Raw genomic sequence first — 21,206 nt, 5'->3', positions numbered from 1 at the left:
ACACAGCACACAGCTCCTCACAGCACACAACACACAGCTCCTCACAGCTCAGCACACAGCTCACAGCACACAGCTCCTCACAGCTCCTCACAGCACACAGCTCACTCACAGCACACAGCTCCTCACAGCTCCTCACAGCACACAGCTCCTCACAGCTCCTCACAGCACACAGCCCTCGCTCACAGCACACAGCTCCTCACAGCACACAGCTCCTCACAGCACACAGCACACAGCTCCTCACAGCTCAGCACACAGCTCACAACACACAGCTCCTCACAGCTCAGCACACAGCTCACAGCACACAGCTCCTCACAGCTCCTCACAGCTCACAGCACACAGATCCTCACAGCACACAGCTCACAGCTCACAACACACAGCTCCTCACAGCTCACAGCACACAGCACACAGCACCTCACAGCTCATAGCATACAGCTCCTCACAGCACACAGCACCTCACAGCTCACAGCACACAGCTCCTCACAGCTCACAGCACACAGTCAACCCTCACATATTGCTTTGATCTATGTTTTATGCTAGCATGGCAAGCTGATGCTTTGGGCATATTCTATTTTTATCTGTCGCAAACATACAAGACCCCTCCAACAGGTAAGTCTGACAGCATTGCCTGCTATTTCAGGTACACATTACAGGTGTGAAAACTATGTTTACATCCAAGAATAAATATTCACCCCTTTTATGAATGACAAAACTCTGCAAGACAGACAGGTAAAACAGCTAAAATCCTATCGTGTACAGCAGTATGCTGAAGTCCAGGCACTGGTCCCGCCTACTCACACATATTTCCTGTTTTACTCTACTTCAAAGCCATTGGAGCAATGGAAGCCATGTGAAACTGCACAGCTCATCTATCATTCGCTCCCCAGCTGTTAGAATGTCGGGGCATGAGACGGAGCATGTGGTAACGGTTAACATCGCTATGGAAACGGCGCGCGTGCGCACTCACCGCGTCTCCTCTCCTCCCGGGGCCACCTGGGGTACCGACCGGACCTGGGGGCCCTGGAGACCCCTGAGCACCCGCCAGACCCTCGGGACCTGCATCTCCTCGGTCGCCCTGGCAACAGAACATCAGAGCAGCGTCATTCTCCGAGGTCACGTGATGAAGAGCAGAATGTGCTCTAAAGCTGCTGGGTGTGCGTTCCTACCCTAGCGCCGATCACGCCTTCCTTTCCAGGAGGTCCGTCTGAGCCAGCATGACCCTGAGGAAGAAAAAGCACAGGTTATCAATACGTATACTAATGCATGTACAAGCAAAATAATAATTATAATAATCTTCATCAACATCGTCACGGTGCATTTCTTTCGGTAGTCATTTTCTTTTGAAGATGACAGCATGTCAAAAATGCAAACGTAAAGTAAAAATAAGAGTAATTTTAAAAAATAAACATTGAAAATGAAATAAGATATCAACAGAAAATTTTGAACACATGTGCCATCTGATTAAAATGAGAGAATCAAATTCCGAAACGTTATGAAAGCCAGAGAGAGCCAGCAGGCCTTGAGCTGAACTCCCACAGCACTGAAAGCAGACACATTTCCTGCAGGCTTTTCGGCAGGTTAAGGCAAGCTCACGTCAGGGCCAGGGTCCCCTCGAGGGCCAGTTGTCCCGGGTGCTCCGACGGGTCCTGGGGGTCCCTTATCTCCCTGAGTTCCTGGGGTACCTTGCTTTCCTGGGGGACCCTGAAATCAACACACAGAACCTTTATGCTTGATCTTTACCTTTTCACGTACTCAGTGTGAGCGAGTGCACTGCACCCTGTGTGCTCTAGAACACGAGCAGCCAGTGGAGCTTCTCTGCAGCTATTGCTTCTGGCCAATCACAGGTGCCTGCTGGAGTTCAGCGGTGTTGGAGTTCAGTGAAGGGGCAGGCAATACTCTGTGGACTAAACCCCTCCAGGTCGCTAATTATGTGCAGTCCTTTCTGGGGTCTCAGCTGCAGTCACATGCTAGTTCTGTGGGCTCTGAATATTTCAGACCAACATCTGTGCCATACGTCCATAATTAATTTAAGTCCTTTTCATCCACTACTTACTGCTTCACACATAGAAAAGTCATTTGATTGTTAGTTTTAAATATAGATTTTGCTGGGCTTGAGGAACAAATTAACAAATTAAATTAAAAAAAAACTGAATAAGGTTTTATCACATTTTTCTAACCACAGATATACTGAATGTATGAAAATGGATGTAAAATGGATACATACCGCTGGACCAGGAAGTCCAGCCATGCCTCTCTCTCCTCTCTGACCAGGAAGACCCACAATTCCTCTCTGTCCTGTAGTTCCTGCAGGACCTGGGGGTCCATCAGGGCCCTAAATAAACCAGAATAAGTTACACAACTTTTCTCTGGTTAAGGAGACACGTGGCTTTCCTTGGGAGCTGCATGTCCAGCCTGGCTGTGTCTCACCACCCTGGAGCCATGTGAACATGGATCCCGGAACACGGCAGAACAGCACTTTCGGGACGGGGAAATAAAGTATACGTTGCTTTGGTGATGTTGCTCAGTGTTTGTCCTGTAATACAGGTCATTTCTAACATGGATAGGAAAAGGATGTGCTTGGTATGGCTCTTTATGTATGTTGGGGGCAATAAAATGAAATTTCCCTTTTCCGTGTCCGTGTTGTGTTGCTGTTTTGGGTTGTGTCACATCCGGTTTGGAATTCCATTGACTATAATGGCAGGAAGTTAGATCATTTTTTACTTCAACGGTAAAAGTGCCATCTGCCCTAGCCACCAACGCCATTCTGAGTCATCCTAACTGAAATTTACCGCTGTGCTCCGTGCTATCGTCGGCCATAATGGCGTCGGGTTAGCGGCCAGCCGAGCTCCCTGTGAAGGCAGCGTTAGGGATGCCTACCGTGGGCCCGTCCTCTCCAGAGTCGCCTTTATCGCCAGGGCTTCCCGACGGACCAGACGGCCCCCGCTCCCCTTGCCGTCCGGGTGCGCCGGGGTCTCCACGGAGACCACCCGGACCATCTTTTCCAGGTGCACCGAGGGGTCCTGGCTCTCCCACAGGACCCTAGCCAAGAGAAAACCGTCAATACACCACTAAAGACCAGTCCCGCTTGAGCTCATAGCGGTAAAATGGCTTTGCGTTCACTTTGCCAAAGAGTCATCCTGTTTTCCACAGGCTCCTGAGATGATGTCATCAGTGGGGACTGTATGACTCATGCGGCGCTACTGAAATACTCACCGTGGAGCCAGGTGGGCCAACTCTGCCAGGTGAGCCAGGGAAACCGGTCGGGCCCTAGAGATGAAGGAGAAGACAGTGATGCATGTGTTTGACTGAGATTCCATGGCAACGGCACAAAAACGAGACTAGGATTATGCATTTACCGGAGCTCCCTGGGTCCCTCTGCCCCCCTTCAGTCCAGCAACTCCAGCGGGCCCCTAGAAAAGAACAGCTGCTGTGAGCCTGGGGCCCCTTTCTGCTTCATTTCTCAGATTTTTCATGTCTCTCCGCACTCACATTAGGACCGTGTGCCCCTGCCAGCCCCTGGGGGCCTGGAGAGCCAGCGTCGCCCTTCTGCCCAGGCTCCCCGGTCTCCCCCTTCACTCCAGGCTGACCATCAGGACCCTGTGGCAAGAGAACGGAAACCATCAACTCAAAGACCCAGTGCTCCTACTGCTCAAAGAAACCATCAACTCAAAGATCCAGCACTTCTACTGCTCACAGAAACCATCAACTCAAAGATCTTGCACTTCTACTGCTCACAGAAACTAACTTATAGATCCAGCGCTCCTACTGCTCACAGAAACCATCAACTCAAAGATCCAGCGCTCCTACTGCTCACAGAAACCATCAACTCAAAGATCCAGTGCTCCTACTGCTCAAAGAAACCATCAACTCATAGATCCAGTGCTCCTACTGCTCAAAGAAACCATCAACTCATAGATCCAGTGCTCCTACTGCTCACAGAAACCATAAACTCATAGATCCAGTGCTCCTACTGCTCACAGAAACCATTAACTCAAAGATCCAGCACTTCTACTGCTCACAGAAAACATAAACGCAAAGATCCAGCATTACTGCTGAAAAGCAGGCCCCTGAAAAGTGTCAGAGACACAGAGCATCACATTTTTAAACAAAATGGAGAACTTACAGGTGGACCAGTGAACCCAACAGGACCAGTCGGACCAGGTTCACCTCGAGACCCCTAGAATATAAAATAGTTAAACAAAAATGAGGTCATATATTACAAGCAGATAACACAGAAGCAACACCAGATGAAATATGTGTCCAGCTGTGTTCTAGACTAAATTAATGCTCAGTTAAGTAAGTTAATCTAAATAATGTGGACTTACTGGACTAGCTCTCGAGCCATGAGGTCCAGGAGCACCCCGGGGTCCAGGTTCTCCCTGAAACATAACCGTAGTTAGGGTCAGTTTAACACAGCATACAGCACAGTCTCATCTGGGTAAGTTTAACACAGGGTACAGCACAGTCTCATCTGGATCAGTTTAACACAGGGTACAGCACAGTCTCATCTGGGTCAGTTTAACACAGCATACAGCACAGTCTCATCTGGGTAAGTTTAACACAGCGTACAGCACAGTCTCATCTGGGGCAGTTTAACACAGGGTACAGCACAGTCTCATCTGGGTCAGTTTAACACAGCATACAGCACAGTCTCATTTCGGCCAGTTTAACACAGCGTACAGCACAGTCTCATCTGGGTCAGTATAACACAGCGTACAGCACAGTCTCATCTGGGCCAGTTTAACAGGGTGTACAGAACCTCATCGTCAGTAACCAGGAACAGTCTCATCTGGGCCAGTTTAACACAGGGTACAACACAGTCTCATTGGGGCCAGTTTAACACAGCCTACAGCACAGTCTCATCTGGGCCAGTTTAACACAGCATACAGCACGGTCTCTTACCTTCTCACCACTGGGCCCTGGTGGTCCAAGTGGGCCAAGTGGGCCAGGCAGTCCCTACCAAGGGGAAATATATTTAGAAATTAAATGAGAAATTATAGATCTTTATTAATAATAATAATAATAATAATTATAATAATAATAATCATCATCATCATCATCATCATCATCATCATCATCATCATCATCATCATCAAGATGTATTGAATTTATATAACGTCTTTCATCTCCTGATGTGGACTTTAATTGCAGAGATCACAGAGGCTCCAGGCCCTGTGGAAGTGAGCAGCAGAACTCACTCTCGCTCCATCGTTTCCTGCCGTTCCCTCTGAGCCCTTCTCTCCTGCAGAGCCCTAACACACAGACAAATGTGAGCCGTTAGGAGTGCGGCCTGAGCAGGGTCTGGCTCTACTGCGTCTATTACTGCGTGAGCCATTTGTGGCTGCTTACCCTTTCACCCTTTGGCCCGGGGGGTCCAGAGCCTCCTCTCTCTCCCGGCATTCCCTGAAGCCCAGGAGGGCCAAGGTCGCCCAGTGCGCCCGCTGGCCCGGGATTGCCCTGTGGGGCAGGAGAAACAGCTTTACTGCCTTCACTGTAGGCCTTTAGAGGGCTTTACTGCCACTACAGAATCAGGGGAAAGATACATTAATTCTTCATAAAATGTGCTATATAAATAAACTTCAATTTTATTTGAAATTTTATACAGAAATTGGATGCTTCCTTTGATAACCTCTGGTCCTTTTTAAACATGTTTTTGTGATCAAATAGATAATGTGAATTAGTCAGTATTAGCTGAACTGCATTGGCAAACACGTAATGTTTTACTGAGGCACAATGCCTTGCAGCCATGTGCATGTCAATGGTAAATATTTAGCATGGTTACTGTATGTGTGCCAACTGCACAATTTGTCATGTGAATGCATGCTGGGATCCCCTGCCGCTTAGGTGCATTATAATGCACTGCATGTGGAAGGAGGAGCTGAAGTGGCTTTGGGCCGGCCAGGCATCGAGCCGTTAATGACGGGTCGCTTTCGTTTCGGTGGGCGTACCGTACCTTTGGCCCATCTGGCCCAGCTGCTCCCGGGACTCCTTTCGATCCTTGCAGACCGTGAGACCCAAGTTCCCCCCTCTCCCCTGGGGTTCCACGCTCCCCCTACGGAGCGAGAGACAGCCGTCAGTCACGCCCCAGGATGGTAAAGGGCCTGCATTCCACAGGGGAAGCGGTTGCGCAGTATAAATATGAATGCGGCTTACCCTCGGGCCAATCTGACCAACGGCCCCGCCTTCTCCTGGAATACCCTGAATACAACACAAAAGCACAGCATTCCTCTCACTGCAAATGTCCACAAGATGATTTACAGTTTGCACCAAATGTATCGTGGGAAATTTGGCAAGTGAGGTGAATTTACCTGATCACCTGGCTTGCCTGGTTCTCCAGGTGGGCCGGCACTTCCAGGTAAGCCCTGAAAAAATGGAACTGATTTATGAAAGGTGTCTGACATGCTAGACTGATGTGGATTAGCTACTGCACTCAAGGCATCTGCATTCCTAAATTTGTATGTCTGAAATAATCCATAAAAAAACCTGAATACCTGGAACCCGTTGACACCGGGAGGTCCTTGCTCTCCTCGTTCACCCGCGGGACCCTTCATAAAGAGAGACAATCATCAATCTTTATCTTAGACCAGACATGTTTTAATCACAACCATCATAGATAGACCCCTTCATATTCCCTATGTTTTGTGGGTGTAGTTTAAAGGCTGGCCTTGACTTGTATTTAATTTTGTTCCACATTTTGTACGGTGTGCTGTTAATAAATCACTGTCAACCAATTTGTGATTTGTAGCCGTATTGCAACAATGTTAAACCTCCATAAATGCATTTGTAGTTTTCAGTATTGACCCTTTAACTGACACCAAACAATTCTATTCACACTATTCACACTCAAATGCATTTATGGAGGTTTCCACACCAAAATTTAGTTTAGTTGTAGATAGAAAGGCATTCTTTTTCGATTTTTTTGCTGAGTTGTGGATATATTTCTAATTAAAAAATAAATAAAAAATTAAACTACCTTTTGACGTGAAAAGGCACCCACACCCGTAGTTTCGCTGCCAGTTGTAGGGTTAAGTGATTTATAAGTGACTTATCTTTCATTACTTTGCACAGCAGGTAGCAGTGAATTGAGATTTGGTCTGATTGTGGAACATATCTGCTGGTTTGCTTTGTTTACATGAAGAATACATCACAGCAGGTAGCTCATAATTATTCAAAATATTATACTGATTAAGAAAAGCATAAAAGAAACTGTAGTGCTGGGCTGTCTGACAAAGACTGAAAAATGTCAATTCTTCACATGGATTTGCATTCATACCACAGATCTCTTATGTGACATGCCCACAAATCTCTTATGTGACATGCCCAGAGATCTCTTATGTGACATGCCCACAGATCTCTTATGTGACATGCCCATAGATCTCTTATGTTACATGCCCACAGATCTCTTATGTGACATGCCCACAGATCGCTTATGTGACATGCCCACAGACCTCTTATGTGACATGCCCACAGATCTATTATGTGACATGCCCACAGATCTCTTATGTGACATGCCCACAGATCTCTTATGTGACATGCCCCAGGTCTGATGGCAGGGGACTGAAGGCTAGTGTACTCTCTCTAATGGAGATACAGCTATTATGGCCCTAAAAGGGATATCTAAATAATGTGGATCCATCAGAACACTGCATGTTAATGATTCAGATTCTCCCACCACTACATACAGTAAATATTATCATAATTGTATCCACAGCAACTTTTGAATTTTTATATATAATGCATTTATACAGCGGGATACATTACACACTAAAGCAATTCAGATTAAGCACCCTACTCAAGGGTACAATGGCAGTGTTCTACTTGCAACCTTTCGCTTACATTATCATTCCCAACTCTGAGCTCCACTCATCCGCCTCTTTCCCAACTATGAACTCGACTCACATCCCCCTCATTCCCAACTCTGAGCTCCACTTAAATCCTCCTCATTTCCCCCTCATTCCCAACTCTGAGCTCCACTCAATCCCAACTCACAGTTCCACTCACATCCCCCTCATTCCCAACTCTGAGCTCCACTCACACCCCCCTCCCTCATTCCCAACTCTGAGCTCCACTCACATCTGCCTCATTCCCAACTTTGAGCTCCACTCTCATCTACTTCATTCCCAACTCTGAGCTTCACTCACATCCCCCTCATTCCCAACTGTGAGCTTCACTCACATCCCCCTCCCTCATTCCCAACCCTGAGCTTCACTCACATCCCCCTCATTCCCAACTCTGAGCTTCACTCACATCCCCCTCAATCCCAACTTTGAGCTCCACTCACATCCACCTCATTCCCAACTCTGAGCTTCACTCACATCCCCCTCATTCCCAACTCTGAGCTCCACTCACTTCCCCCTCATTTCCAACTCTGAGCTTCACTCACATCCCCCTCATTCTCAACTCTGAGCTCCACTCACTTCCCCTTCATTCCCAACTCTGAGCTTCACTCACATCCCCCTCATTCTCAACTCTGAGCTCCACTCACATCCCCCTCCCTCATACCCAACTCTGAGCTTCACTCACATCCCCCTCACTCCCAACTCTGAGCTTCATTCACATCCCCCTCATTCCCAACCCTGAGCTTCACTCACATCCCCCTCCTATTCCCAACCCTGAGCTTCACTCACATCCCCCTCCCTCATTCCCAACTTTGAGCTTCACTCACATCCCCCTCATTCCCAACTTTGAGCTCCACTCACATCCACCTCATTCCCAACTCTGAGCTTCACTCACATTCCCCTCATTCACAACTCTGAGTTTCACTCACACCCCCCTCATTCCCAACTCTGAGCTCCACTCACTTCCCCTTCATTCCCAACTTTGAGCTTCACTCACATCCCCCTCATTCCCAACTCTGAGCTTCACTCACATCCCCCTCATTCCCAACTCTGAGCTTCACTCACATCCCCCTCATTTCCAACTCTGAGGTCCACTCACATCCACCTCATTCCCAACTCTGAGCTGCACTCACATCCACCTCATTCCCAACTCTGAGCTTCACTCACATCGCCCTCATTCCCAACTCTGAGCTTCACTCACATCCCCCTCATTCCCAACTCTGAGCTTCACTCACATCCCCCTCATTCACAACTCTGAGCTTCACTCACATCCCCCTCATTCACAACTTTGAGCTTCACTCACATCCCCCTCATTCACAACTCTGAGCTTCACTCACATCCCCCTCTCTCATTCCTAGCTTTAGCATTAGCGAGCTACATCTCCCACTTCAATGGGGAAAAAACTCTCAAGCCAGTCCAACAGTGCTTAATCACCCTTGGCTATAGCCTTTAATTAATCACAGCCTTTTATTTCTCATGGCTGTTTACAGAACAACAAGTTTACCTGTAAAGGTGCAGCTTGACTACAATGTTTGTCCAGATTGATTGCGCTAAAATTATGGGGGATAAGCAATTCTTCTTTAGACTCTTCCTCAACTATCTTGCTGTCACTGTCTTCCTTACATTTATGAAAAGTGCTATCAGAATTACAGTATTCTGCATCATTGCTTATGTGGAATGGCTTAAGATCTTCTTATGAATGATATCTTTCATTTGCCACGTGTCATTTTGTGAAGATACCCCTGGAAGCGAGAACCTATCGAGTTGCCATCAGTACTACATGTCAACGGGTTGGGCACTACTGTGGCCCGCAGGCAGCTGGAGCATTCCTGGATCATTTAACCCTCTCCGAACGGCCGGTCTGCCATTCTATTCTGGTTGGAACAGGAAGTGGCGCCTAATGATCCCCCCATCAGTGTGATTCTCCTGCTCTCTGCTGCTTTCTCACAGGTAATCCCTCTATCAGTGTGATTCCCCTGCTCTTTCTCACAGGTAATCCCTCTATCAGTGTGATTCCCCTGCTCTTTCTCACAGGTAATCCCTCTATCACTGTGATTCCCCTGCTCTCTGCTGCTTTCTCACAGGTAATCCCTCTATCAGTGTGATTCCCCTGCTGCTTTCTCACAGGTAATCCCTCTATCAGTGTGATTCCCCTGCTCTTTCTCACAGGTAATCCCTCTATCAGTGTGATTCCCCTGCTGCTTTCTCACAGGTAATCCCTCTATCAGTGTGATTCCCCTGCTCTTTCTCACAGGTAATCCCTCTATCAGTGTGATTCCTCTGCTCTTTCTCAGAGGTAATCCCTCTATCAGTGTGATTCCTCTGCTCTTTCTCAGAGGTAATCCCTCTATCAGTGTGATTCCCCTGCTCTTTCTCACAGGTAATCCCTCTATCAGTGTGATTCCTCTGCTCTTTCTCAGAGGTAATCCCTCTATCACTGTGATTCCCCTGCTCTCTGCTGCTTTCTAAAAGGTGCAAATTTGCTCACTGTGAGAAAAATGACCCGTTGAAAATCATGATTGATTTCATATTCCAAATTTGACCTGGTTCAAAATTTTTTTTGGAATACTTTGGTAGAATTGCTGCTGATCAGTGATCATTTTAGAGAAACAAAAAAGTAGCATTTTCTCCAAGAAGAGAATATAAGGGAGAATCCCTTACAATTGTAGATTTGGGTTAGTTTTGTTGAATCTGGGAATCTGTGGGAGTGTTTTCAAAATTTCACCAGAATATAAAGAGGTGCAATATTTTAAATATGTATGTGAGCCTGCTCATGCAACACATTCAATCCACTCTACTTTCACATCAGACCTATGAGAGAAAGACTTACTGCAGGACCAGCAGCACCTGCCGGCCCAACTTCTCCTTCTTTCCCTGGTGGCCCCTACAACAGAATCAATCTGTTAGTCACACAATAAATCAATTACCAAATGAATGCCCAAAATCATATAAGAAAGGCACAGCCAATCGCTTACATTATGAATGAATCACTCAGTTAATGCCAATCACATAAGGCATGGGAAAATGAATCAGGTACATCATGAATCACTCTGCTAATGCCCAATCACATGGGACAGGGGGACGTGAATCGGGTACATAATGAATCACTCAGTTAATGCCCAATTCCATAGGACAGGGGGAAGTGAATCAGGTACATAATGAAACACTCAGTTAATGCCTAATCACATAGGATAGGGGAAAGTGAATCGGGTACATAATGAATCACTCAGTTAATGCCCAATTCCATAGGACAGGGGGAAGTGAATCAGGTACATAATGAATCACTCAGTTAATGTCCAATCACATAGGACAAGGGGAAGTGAATCGGTTACATAATGAATCACTCAGTTAATGCCCATACTCACTCTTTGTCCCGGTACTCCAGGATTTCCCTGTTCCCCAGTTTTCCCTGGATCTCCCTGTCCAAATACCATATAGAAAATATTAGTCACATGACAGCATGGCGCATAAGTCTCAGGAGGCTCTGGCTGTCCATGGGCGGGAGAACACGCACGTTAAATCCCTTTGGGCCTGGCAGGCCCATGGATCCAGCGGGTCCTCTGGTTCCGATGGATCCGGCTGGGCCCGGACGTCCGTCCTCCCCGGGACCCCCCTGAAAAAGGAAGCACATTCCTTACTTTGTCCTTGGCTTGACTGCCTGATGGTGGTGCAGACTGGGAGCGAGGCTTTCCAACTCACCAGCGGGCCTGGCTTGCCCTCCGCCCCCTGCACTCCAGGATTTCCCGTCAGGCCCTGGAAAGTGGGCACAGGTGTTAGGCCCGCTGTGCCAGGTCGGGAGCCCGTAGCGTACACTCACACAAACTCAAGACGCGCCTGGGCGGCGCGGGTACAGAATCGAGAGGGGGTTTTCGTACCCGTGCGCCAGGGAGGCCGGGCTCTCCAGTGCGCCCCGGGTCACCAGAAGAACCTTTTGGGCCAGGCACTCCACCGGTTCCTCTGTCTCCTTGTGCACCCTGGAAAAAACCACGGAGAAATGCCTCACTGTCGCGTCAACATTCACCGAAAATTCTTCCGCCATTTTTTGCAGACTGAAAGATGAAGTACCTTAGGTCCAGGCAATCCGTCGGCTCCCGGAAATCCTCTGTTGCCAGGGGCACCCTACAATAAAACCAGAAGAGTTTTTCAGAAGAATTCCTGAATAGTTTTGACATGACGGGTATTCTTGAGACCAGTGGCAGAAGCATTATTTCACATCAGATGTGCAGTATTTCAGTTTAACAAATGCCCACACAGTGAAAAATAAGCCTTCGGCATGGTGCGCACATCCCCTGTCAGACTGACTGCTGGAGGTCGTTTAAAAGCGTGGTTTCGCTGTGCTGGGGTACTCCATGGTGGGTGCGTGGACGGGCAGACTCACCCTCTCACCAACACCGCCCTGTGGACCAATGGAACCAGGGTCCCCGCGCGCACCTCTCTTCCCCTCCTCTCCTTGCGGTCCGAGCGGCCCTTGGGCACCGGGCGGGCCCTATGACACATCAACATCAACATCACATCTGACACAAGAGGACTGGGCCACAAACGCATCACACAAGTTAGGCAGGACTTTTATTTCGATTTTCAATGTAAGTGTAAACATAGCAACATTCAGGAACTTTGCTATTCTACTCTCAAAAATATGTGAGTGTAAATGTAAATGTAAACTTCATATACTATCACATTGCATTCCTAACTATTTATCCCAAGAGCATACAGCAGGCCCTGTGTCAGAAACACAGACATACAGCAGGTTGTTTTCTTTCTTTATAAAGTAGTAGGACTGCATTATCTGACTGTATGTGTTTTCCATCTCTGTAGATAGAAATAATAATAATAATAATAATAATAATAATAATAATAATAATAATAATGATAATAATGATAATAATAATAATAATTTGGTCTTACCTGTTCTCCTTTAGGCCCTGCCTCTCCTTTGAAGCCAGGCACTCCAATGTCTCCCTGAAACAGGTAGAGAGGAAGTGTGTTTACATGTGAAACGGACATGGTGTTACACCTGATGTGGCGAAAGACAGGACATGTGGGATACGAGTGAGAGAGAGGTGGTAGGATGGAGGTGGTATGAGGGAGGTGGCAGGAGGATTGTGGCAGGAGGGAGGTGGCATGAGGGAGGTGGCAGGAGGATGGTGGTAGGATGGAGGTGGTATGAGGGAGGTGGCAGGAAGATGGTGGCAGGAGGGAGATGGCAGGAGAGAGGTGGTAGGAGGAAGGTGGCAGGAGGGAGGTGGTAGGAGGAAGGTGGCAGGAGAGAGGTGGTAGGAGGATTGTGGCAGGAGGGAGGTGGCATGAGAGAGGTGGCAGGAAGATGGTGGTAGGATGGAGGTGGTATGAGGGAGGTGGCAGGAGGATGGTGGCAGAAGAGAGGTGGTAGGAGGAAGGTGGCAGGAGGAGTGGTAGAGAAGTGGCAGGAGAGAGGTGGTAGGAGATGTGGCAGGAGAGGTGGCATGAGAGAGGTGGCAGGAAGATGGTGGTAGGATGGAGTGGTATGAGGAGGTGGCAGGAAGATGGTGGCAGAGGGTGGTAGGAGGAAGGTGGCAGGAGGGAGGTGGTGAGGAGTGGCGGAGAGGTGTGAGGAAGTGGTAGAGGAAGGTGGCAGGAGAGAGGTGGTAGGAGGATGGTGGCAGGAGGGAGGTGGTATGGGGGAGGTTGCAGGAAGATGGTGGCAGGAGGGAGGTGGCAGGAGAGAGATGGTAGGAGGGAGGTGGCAGGAGGGAGGTGGTAGGAGGAAGGTGGCAGGACGAAGGTGGTAGGAGGAAGGTGGCAGGAGAGAGGTGGTAGGAGGAAGGTGGCAGGAGGGAGGTGGCAGGAGGCGCCCGTCCGGTCGGCATTACCAGTTGGCCTTTCACGCCTGGCTGGCCGGTGCTTCCCTGGGGTCCCGGAGGCCCTGGAGGGCCAAGCAGACCTCCTGGCCCCTGAGGGCCAACAGCTCCCTACAACAGAGAGAAGAATCAGACTACCTACAAGACATGATTCACAAAAATACAAATAACAGGCTGCATATTTTACCTATTATCATATTGTATAATAATATACAACAACAGCTAATAATAATAATAATAATAATAATAAATACTTAATTAGGCATGGGTGATTTATTTGAATAGATAATTCTGAACTTACTATTGGTCCCTTGGCTCCTGGCCCTCCTTCTGTACCCGATGGACCCTGAAACCAGTGCATTTACTCATGAAAGCAGCTCTAAAAACATCAAAAAACGTAATTGCTTTGAATCTGTGTTGCTACTGCCGTGTGAAGGTACGCACCTGTTGGCCAGCTGAACCAGATGTTCCCTGACGACCCGTCTCTCCCCTCTGGCCCTGGGGACCCTCTGTGCCACGGACCCCTGTGGGGCCAGCCTCTCCCTGAGGAACAGGAACGTGAAGTTCAGCCAACCATCTCAAAATGGCCGCAAAATAGTGAAACAAGGGGTTGCCAGTATGTTTAAATGCTGCAAGAAGGTATTAATTGAAGGGAATATTCATTCAGCATTATTTATTGTTGCAATCTGAAAGTGGGCCACATTTAGTAAATAATAAGCATGTTGTTAGGGGTCTGACTTAACTCACCTTCATACCCGGGTTTCCTGGGAACCCTGGGGGGCCACTGAGCCCCAGAGGACCCTGAAATTACAGATGCTGCATGAGGAACTGATCCTACTGTAGTAGGCTACATATGGTGCAGTCTCTCAGTCAAAACAGCGTTACAAACTGCCATTACAGAAACACGCTCCAGTCACATGCTCATTACAGTAACACGCTCATTGCAGTAACACACTCATTACAGTCACACACTCAGTACAGTAACATGCTCATCACAGTAACATGCTCATTACAGTAACATGATCATTACAGTAACACGCTCATTACAGTAACACACTCATTACAGTCACACGCTCATTACAGTAACACGCTCATTACAGTAACATGATCATTACAGTAACACACTCATTACAGTCACACGCTCATTGCAGTAACATGCTCATTACAGTCACACGCTCGTTACAGTAACACGCTCATTACAGTCACACGCTCATTACAGAAACACGCTCATTACAGTAACATGCTCATTACAGTAACTTCATCATTACAGAAACACGCTCATTACAGTAACATGATCATTACAGAAACACGCTCATTACAGTCACACGCTCATTACAGTAACATGATCATTACAGTAACACACTCATTACAGTCACACGCTCAGTACAGTAACATGCTCATCACAGTAACATGCTCATTACAGTAACATGCTCATTACAGTAACATGCTGAGTACAGTCACATACTCATTACAGTAACACGCTTATTACAGAAACACGCTCATTACAGTAACACACTCATTACAGTCACACGCTCATTACAGTAACATGCTCATTACAGTAACATGTTCATTACAGTAACAGGCGCATTACAGTAACATGTTCATTACAGTAACATACTCATTACAGTAACACCCTCAGTACAGTCACATGCTTATTACAGTAACACGCTCATTACAGTAACATGCTCACTAGAGTAACATGCTTATTGCAGTAACATGCTCATTACAGTAACATGCTCATTATTGTAACACGCTCATTATAGACACACTCGCCACAGTCACACTGTCTTTACCGCCATACAATACATACACAGTCATATACAGTAAGTAATATAATACCACATACTGTATGGCTTTAATACCATGGCAAAACTTTGACACTGTGCCATGTGTCATGTAATAAATTTAGTTGACTGGCTATAAAGACATACTATGCAGTATTTTAAACTTGCAAATATTATAAAGTAACCATGTTCAGTCATATCTATGGCGCACTGGCAAGCTCTCTGTCTTTGCGCACATGTGCTGAAACCGCAGTTCTCTGCCTGTATTTCTCCTTCTAAAATGCTTTCAAGACTTTTCCGGGTGTGGTCCTCTTTTCTGTGTGGGAAGGGGTGGGTGTGGCTACTGAGGGGTGGGATCAGGTTTCAGCAGAGTGTTTGTAGCCAATTAACTACCGCAATGGCGAAGGTGAAGGAGCACCAGTACAGAGATGCAAAACAACAAGCCAACAGGGCTCATTTGAAAACCAGAGTCAACAATGGAATCGCTTTTCTTTGATGGTGACAACTATCAAAAAATGAAGATATAAAAATAAAAACCAGATAAAAACTATAGAAAGGGAGGGGAGTGGGCGGGGTTTAGGATGGAGGAGGCGACTTCTTTGATTGCAAACACAGGATCAAAGCGAGGCTAAAAATCCTACATAGTATGCCTTCAATATACATAGTGATATTCAAAAGGAACATTTATAGTTAATATTTTGTACTTTCTTACCATTGGACCTGGTTTTCCAACATTGCCAGGTGATCCACGTGTGCCCTATAACATAAAAATAAATTCAGGAAATATATCCTAAATTGCAAAAATACAAAACGTTATTGCTCAGAGCACTGTCTGTAAATGTTATTCCTTTTTAATCATTATTCGTCATACCTGGATGTCAATAACATGTGTATAACATGTCATTTGCAAGGAATATTTCTAATACATTTCATAGGCTATTCCAGCTTCTTACAAACCAAGGTTGAGGTTGATCATGTTAAGTTACATTAAATGAGAATGCAGCTTCTCTGATTTAAACAGATATGATATTTACGGGATGGGGTTTAATGAATCAGATTTATCTGAGCTCATGAACATGATCATTCTTATCTGTAATGATTTAAACAGATACAATATGAAAAGGATGGAGTTAAATTAATCAGATTTCTCCGAGCTCATGAACATGATCATTCTTACCGGTAATGATTTAAACAGATACAATATGAAAAGTATGGAGTTAAATGAATCAGATTTCTCCGAGCTCATGAATATGATCATCCTTACCGGTAATGATTTAAACAGATACAATATGAAAAGGATGGAGTTAAATGAATCAGATTTATCTGAGCTCATGAACATGATCATTCTTATCTATAATGATTTAAACAGATACAATATGAAAAGGATGGAGTTAAATGAATCACATTTCTCCGAGCTCATGAACATGATCATTCTTACCGGTAATGATTTAAACAGATACAATATGAAAAGGATGGAGTTAAATGAATCAGATTTCTCCGAGCTCATGAATATGATCATCCTTACTGGTAATGATTTAAACAGATACAATATGAAAAGGATGGAGTTAAATGAATCAGATTTATCTGAGCTCATGAACATGATCATTCTTATCTATAATGATTTAAACAGATACAATATGAAAAGGATGGAGTTAAATGAATCAGATTTCTCCGAGCTCATGAATATGATCATCCTTACTGGTAATGATTTAAACAGATACAATATGAAAAGGATGGAGTTAAATGAATCAGATTTATCTGAGCTCATGAACATGATCATTCTTATCTGTAATGATTTAAACAGATACAATATGAAAAGGATGGAGTTAAATGAATCAGATTTCTCCGAGCTCATGAACATGATCATTCTTACCGGTAATGATTTAAACAGATACAATATGAAAAGGATGGAGTTAAATGAATCAGATTTCTCCGAGCTCATGAATATGATCATCCTTACTGGTAATGATTTAAACAGATACAATATGAAAAGGATGGAGTTAAATGAATCAGATTTATCTGAGCTCATGAACATGATCATTCTTATCTGTAATGATTTAAACAGATACAATATGAAAAGGATGGAGTTAAATTAATCAGATTTCTCCGAGCTCATGAACATGATCATTCTTACCGGTAATGATTTAAACAGATACAGTATGAAAAGGATTGAGTTAAATGAATCAGATTTCTCCGAGCTCATGAATATGATCATCCTTACTGGTAATGATTTAAACAGATACAATATGAAAAGGATGGAGTTAAATGAATCAGATTTATCTGAGCTCATGAACATGATCATTCTTATCTGTAATGATTTAAACAGATACAATATGAAAAGGATGGAGTTAAATGAATCAGATTTCTCCAAGCTCATGAACATGATCATTCTTACCGGTAATGATTTAAACAGATACAGTATGAAAAGGATTGAGTTAAACGAATCAGATTTCTCAGAGCTCATGAACATGATCATTCTTACCGGTAATGATTTAAACAGATACAGTATGAAAAGGATTGAGTTAAATGAATCAGATTTCTCCGAGCTCATGACCATGATCATTCTTACCGGCAGTCCTCCAGGACCCACCCGACCTCTCTCTCCTGGCATTCCCCTGGGACCCTGCAGAGGACATTAAACGGCTCTGCTCATAGGCCAATTTACAATTTGCATTTACGTGAGACAATAAAAAACAGATTTTTATTATGTTTTATTATTTTCGGGCTAAAGAAAATTCCATGACACGGCGCACTGTACTGGTTTGGAATGTGGTGACACGTACCAGAGGGCCAGGGCCGCCCAAAGGACCTGTGGGGCCAGACTCTCCCTGAGAGAGGAAACGCACAGGGGGGGAAACCAACACGCTGTTACCGTCATTTGATAAAAATGAAGCACACTGATTCAATATGAGCATCAAAATCACATGTGTGACCTTTTACCTTTGACCCAACAGCACCAGTTTCACCTCTAACACCAACAGGTCCTTGGTGTCCCTGTAACGTTAAAGGAACATCTGCATTAACATTTACACATGCACCGGCATTTGTGTATTTCATCGATGACAGGAAAAACACAACTGTGTTACAAGTCTTACAAGTGTCAAATTAGGTTATCTGAATGAATAAAATAGTGAAAGCTTCACAAAGCAAAACATCCCTGTATTACAGTATGCAAAGGAAAAATTGTGTCAGGATAGGATATTATTCCTGGAAGATGTGAAAGACACAATTGCAAGCTTCTTACAGATTTTTTATTAGTAATACATTCCGTTTATTTAGCCATAGTGAGTTACACCCATATGATATAATGGCCTTCCCGCTCAAGATGGCCCTAAGTAGTCTATGAGAAAGTTAATCACGCTGATGCTCACAAGTAACTGCAGGTTTTACCTGAACTGAAACAACCATCACACTAAGCTTTCCACTGCGCTTCTACATGTCACTGCTGTAGCAGTGCAGATTCAAGCAAAGATGTTAAGTCATCATGTTATGAAATGATAGGTTTATGCCCTAATATCTGCTCATAGCCCAAATCAGTGACTGCTTAGTATTTATATTTGAGTTTGTTATGTGAGCAACTCTCTCATGAAAGAAGTGTTTCATGACTTGTTCGTGTTGGATTAAATAAACTTCCTTCCAACCAATCAATTTCCACAATCATCTATATAAAGCATCTCTGTGTAAGTGCAGGGGAAGATACCACTGCTGATTAAGATGGTGTCCTTTCATATTCAGCAACCGAATGCATAGCAGCAGAGTAAGAGTGAGACACTGAGTAGGGGATGGATGTGGTGTGGGTGAGCATAAGGGAGCTGTAAGAGTGAGACACTGAGTAGGGGATGGATGTGGTGTGGGTGAGCATGAGGGAGCTGTAAGAGTGAGACACACTGAGTGGGGGATGGATGTGGTGTGGGTGAGCTTGAGGGAGCTCTAAGAGTGAGACACTGAGTGGGGGATGGATATGGTGTGGGTGAGCATGAGGGAGCTGTAAGAGTGAGACAGTGAGTGGGGGATGGATGTGGTGTGGGTGAGGATGAGGGAGCTGTAAGAGTGAGACACTGAGTGGGGGATGGATGTGATGTGGGTGAGCATGAGGGAGCTGTAATAGTGAGACAGTGAGTGGGGGGTGGATGTGGTGTGGGTGAGCATGAGGGAGCTGTAAGAGTGAGACATTGAGTGGGGGGGTGGATGTGGTGTAGGTGAGCATGAGGGAGCTGTAAGAGTGAGACACTGAGTGGAAGGTGGATGTGGTGTGGGTGAGCATGAGGGAGCTGTAAGAGTGACACACATTGAGTGGGGCATGGATGTGGTGTGGGTGAGCATGAGGGAGCTGGATGAGTGACATACACTGAGTGGGGGATGGATGTGGTGTGCATTTATACTCACTCTGTGGCCTTTCAAGCCTGGGGGGCCGGGTGTCCCTGGAAAACCTCTCGCCCCCTAAAATATATCACATTGTTAGTATGCTTCCTCAGAGCGCAAACAGCTACACATGTAACGACTGGAGATGAAGAGGAAAGACTGGAGTATTAGAACGTGGACCTTACCGGAGAACCAGGAAATCCCCTTTCTCCAGAGTTTCCTGATTTCCCCGACTCTCCCTGTAGGGGGATAAAATTGCATTGGATCATTTTCAGTATCTTGTTTTGCCAAGCATACTCTTAAAAAGAAAGGGCAAACAGATTATAGATACTCACATCTTCACCCATTTTGCCCGGAGGACCTTCAGGGCCTCTAGGACCAGAAGTACCCTACAATGAGGAAATAGAACATAGATTTACCTCAACACAAGCCCTACAAACACATCTGAGACACATCAGCCCAAAGGTTTTATCTCAACACAAACCCTACAAATACATCTGAGACACTTCAGCCCCAAGGTTTCATCTCAACACAAACCCTACAAACACGTCTGAAACACACCAGCCCAAAGGTTTTATCTCAACACAAACCCTACAAACACATCTGAGACACATCAGCCCAAAGGTTTTATCTCAACACAAACCCTATAAACAAAATCTGAGACACACCAGCCCAAAGGTTTTATCTCAACACAAACCCTGCAGACACATCTGAGACACTTCAGCCCCAGAGTTTCATCATGGTGGATCTCAATATGGACAGTCCAGTGGTTTTCAAAATGGAGAAGACACTCACGATGGTGCATTCAGTTCAGTATATACCCTGCCCACATCTGTCCGATGAGGTCATGCATCCTGTATACTGTTATATTACCACAGGCCCCAACACAATGTTATTCTGCAGTACTTTGAAAGGGCTGGAATTGTGGCTTCATTCTTACCATGTATCCTGGATCGCCAACCTCACCAGGAGGGCCCTGAATCCCTGGAGGCCCCTGAGAGAGGGAGGAAAGAGAGAGAGATGAAGGGAGAGAGAGAGAGAAAAGAGAAAGAGATTCCCCATCTGTATTTATTTTGAAATCCATAGCCATTGGAGCATTCTTTTTTTATTTGTTATTATTACATTTGTGAAAGTTTTAAGAATGGGAACTAGTTGACTTACAGGTTGGCCAGTAGGTCCTGGAGGTCCTCTAACTCCAGCCTCCCCCTAACAGACAAACACCGAAACCCAAAGAATAAATCACATATCTAGGTAGACACATATTATCCCTTAAATATACAGTCATATATCAAGATATTTACAACAGAAAAACATGGACACTAAGTGCCTAGGAAGCACACCTGCCTGTGCAAGAAGCAATAAAGTCATGCAATAAAATAATAAAATCA

General features: G+C 45.5%; 1 protein-coding gene across 1 annotated transcript in view; it reads right to left on the bottom strand.

Moving 5' to 3' along the window:
• Positions 1 to 21,206, bottom strand: part of col5a2a (collagen, type V, alpha 2a) — a 60,481-nt gene that overhangs the window by 6,461 nt on the left and 32,814 nt on the right. The window contains exons 9-46 of the mRNA XM_064309718.1: positions 20,980 to 21,024; positions 20,759 to 20,812; positions 20,154 to 20,207; positions 20,004 to 20,057; positions 19,843 to 19,896; positions 18,397 to 18,450; positions 18,240 to 18,284; positions 18,026 to 18,079; positions 16,169 to 16,213; positions 14,420 to 14,473; positions 14,117 to 14,215; positions 13,974 to 14,018; positions 13,685 to 13,783; positions 12,741 to 12,794; positions 12,214 to 12,321; positions 11,901 to 11,954; positions 11,711 to 11,809; positions 11,535 to 11,588; positions 11,350 to 11,448; positions 11,201 to 11,254; positions 10,666 to 10,719; positions 6,489 to 6,542; positions 6,306 to 6,359; positions 6,151 to 6,195; positions 5,951 to 6,049; positions 5,347 to 5,454; positions 5,196 to 5,249; positions 4,900 to 4,953; positions 4,323 to 4,376; positions 4,121 to 4,174; positions 3,487 to 3,594; positions 3,354 to 3,407; positions 3,211 to 3,264; positions 2,875 to 3,036; positions 2,222 to 2,329; positions 1,591 to 1,698; positions 1,164 to 1,217; positions 965 to 1,072 (exon numbers count right to left, since the gene is read on the bottom strand). Coding sequence (XP_064165788.1) covers positions 965 to 1,072; positions 1,164 to 1,217; positions 1,591 to 1,698; positions 2,222 to 2,329; positions 2,875 to 3,036; positions 3,211 to 3,264; positions 3,354 to 3,407; positions 3,487 to 3,594; positions 4,121 to 4,174; positions 4,323 to 4,376; positions 4,900 to 4,953; positions 5,196 to 5,249; positions 5,347 to 5,454; positions 5,951 to 6,049; positions 6,151 to 6,195; positions 6,306 to 6,359; positions 6,489 to 6,542; positions 10,666 to 10,719; positions 11,201 to 11,254; positions 11,350 to 11,448; positions 11,535 to 11,588; positions 11,711 to 11,809; positions 11,901 to 11,954; positions 12,214 to 12,321; positions 12,741 to 12,794; positions 13,685 to 13,783; positions 13,974 to 14,018; positions 14,117 to 14,215; positions 14,420 to 14,473; positions 16,169 to 16,213; positions 18,026 to 18,079; positions 18,240 to 18,284; positions 18,397 to 18,450; positions 19,843 to 19,896; positions 20,004 to 20,057; positions 20,154 to 20,207; positions 20,759 to 20,812; positions 20,980 to 21,024 — 2,664 coding nt within the window. The remainder of the gene's footprint in view (positions 1 to 964; positions 1,073 to 1,163; positions 1,218 to 1,590; positions 1,699 to 2,221; positions 2,330 to 2,874; positions 3,037 to 3,210; positions 3,265 to 3,353; positions 3,408 to 3,486; positions 3,595 to 4,120; positions 4,175 to 4,322; positions 4,377 to 4,899; positions 4,954 to 5,195; positions 5,250 to 5,346; positions 5,455 to 5,950; positions 6,050 to 6,150; positions 6,196 to 6,305; positions 6,360 to 6,488; positions 6,543 to 10,665; positions 10,720 to 11,200; positions 11,255 to 11,349; positions 11,449 to 11,534; positions 11,589 to 11,710; positions 11,810 to 11,900; positions 11,955 to 12,213; positions 12,322 to 12,740; positions 12,795 to 13,684; positions 13,784 to 13,973; positions 14,019 to 14,116; positions 14,216 to 14,419; positions 14,474 to 16,168; positions 16,214 to 18,025; positions 18,080 to 18,239; positions 18,285 to 18,396; positions 18,451 to 19,842; positions 19,897 to 20,003; positions 20,058 to 20,153; positions 20,208 to 20,758; positions 20,813 to 20,979; positions 21,025 to 21,206) is intronic.

The sequence above is a fragment of the Anguilla rostrata genome, chromosome 15 (genome assembly GCF_018555375.3).
Source record: "Anguilla rostrata isolate EN2019 chromosome 15, ASM1855537v3, whole genome shotgun sequence".
NCBI lineage: Eukaryota > Metazoa > Chordata > Actinopteri > Anguilliformes > Anguillidae > Anguilla > Anguilla rostrata.
This window is presented reverse-complemented; position numbering and strand designations above follow the sequence as displayed.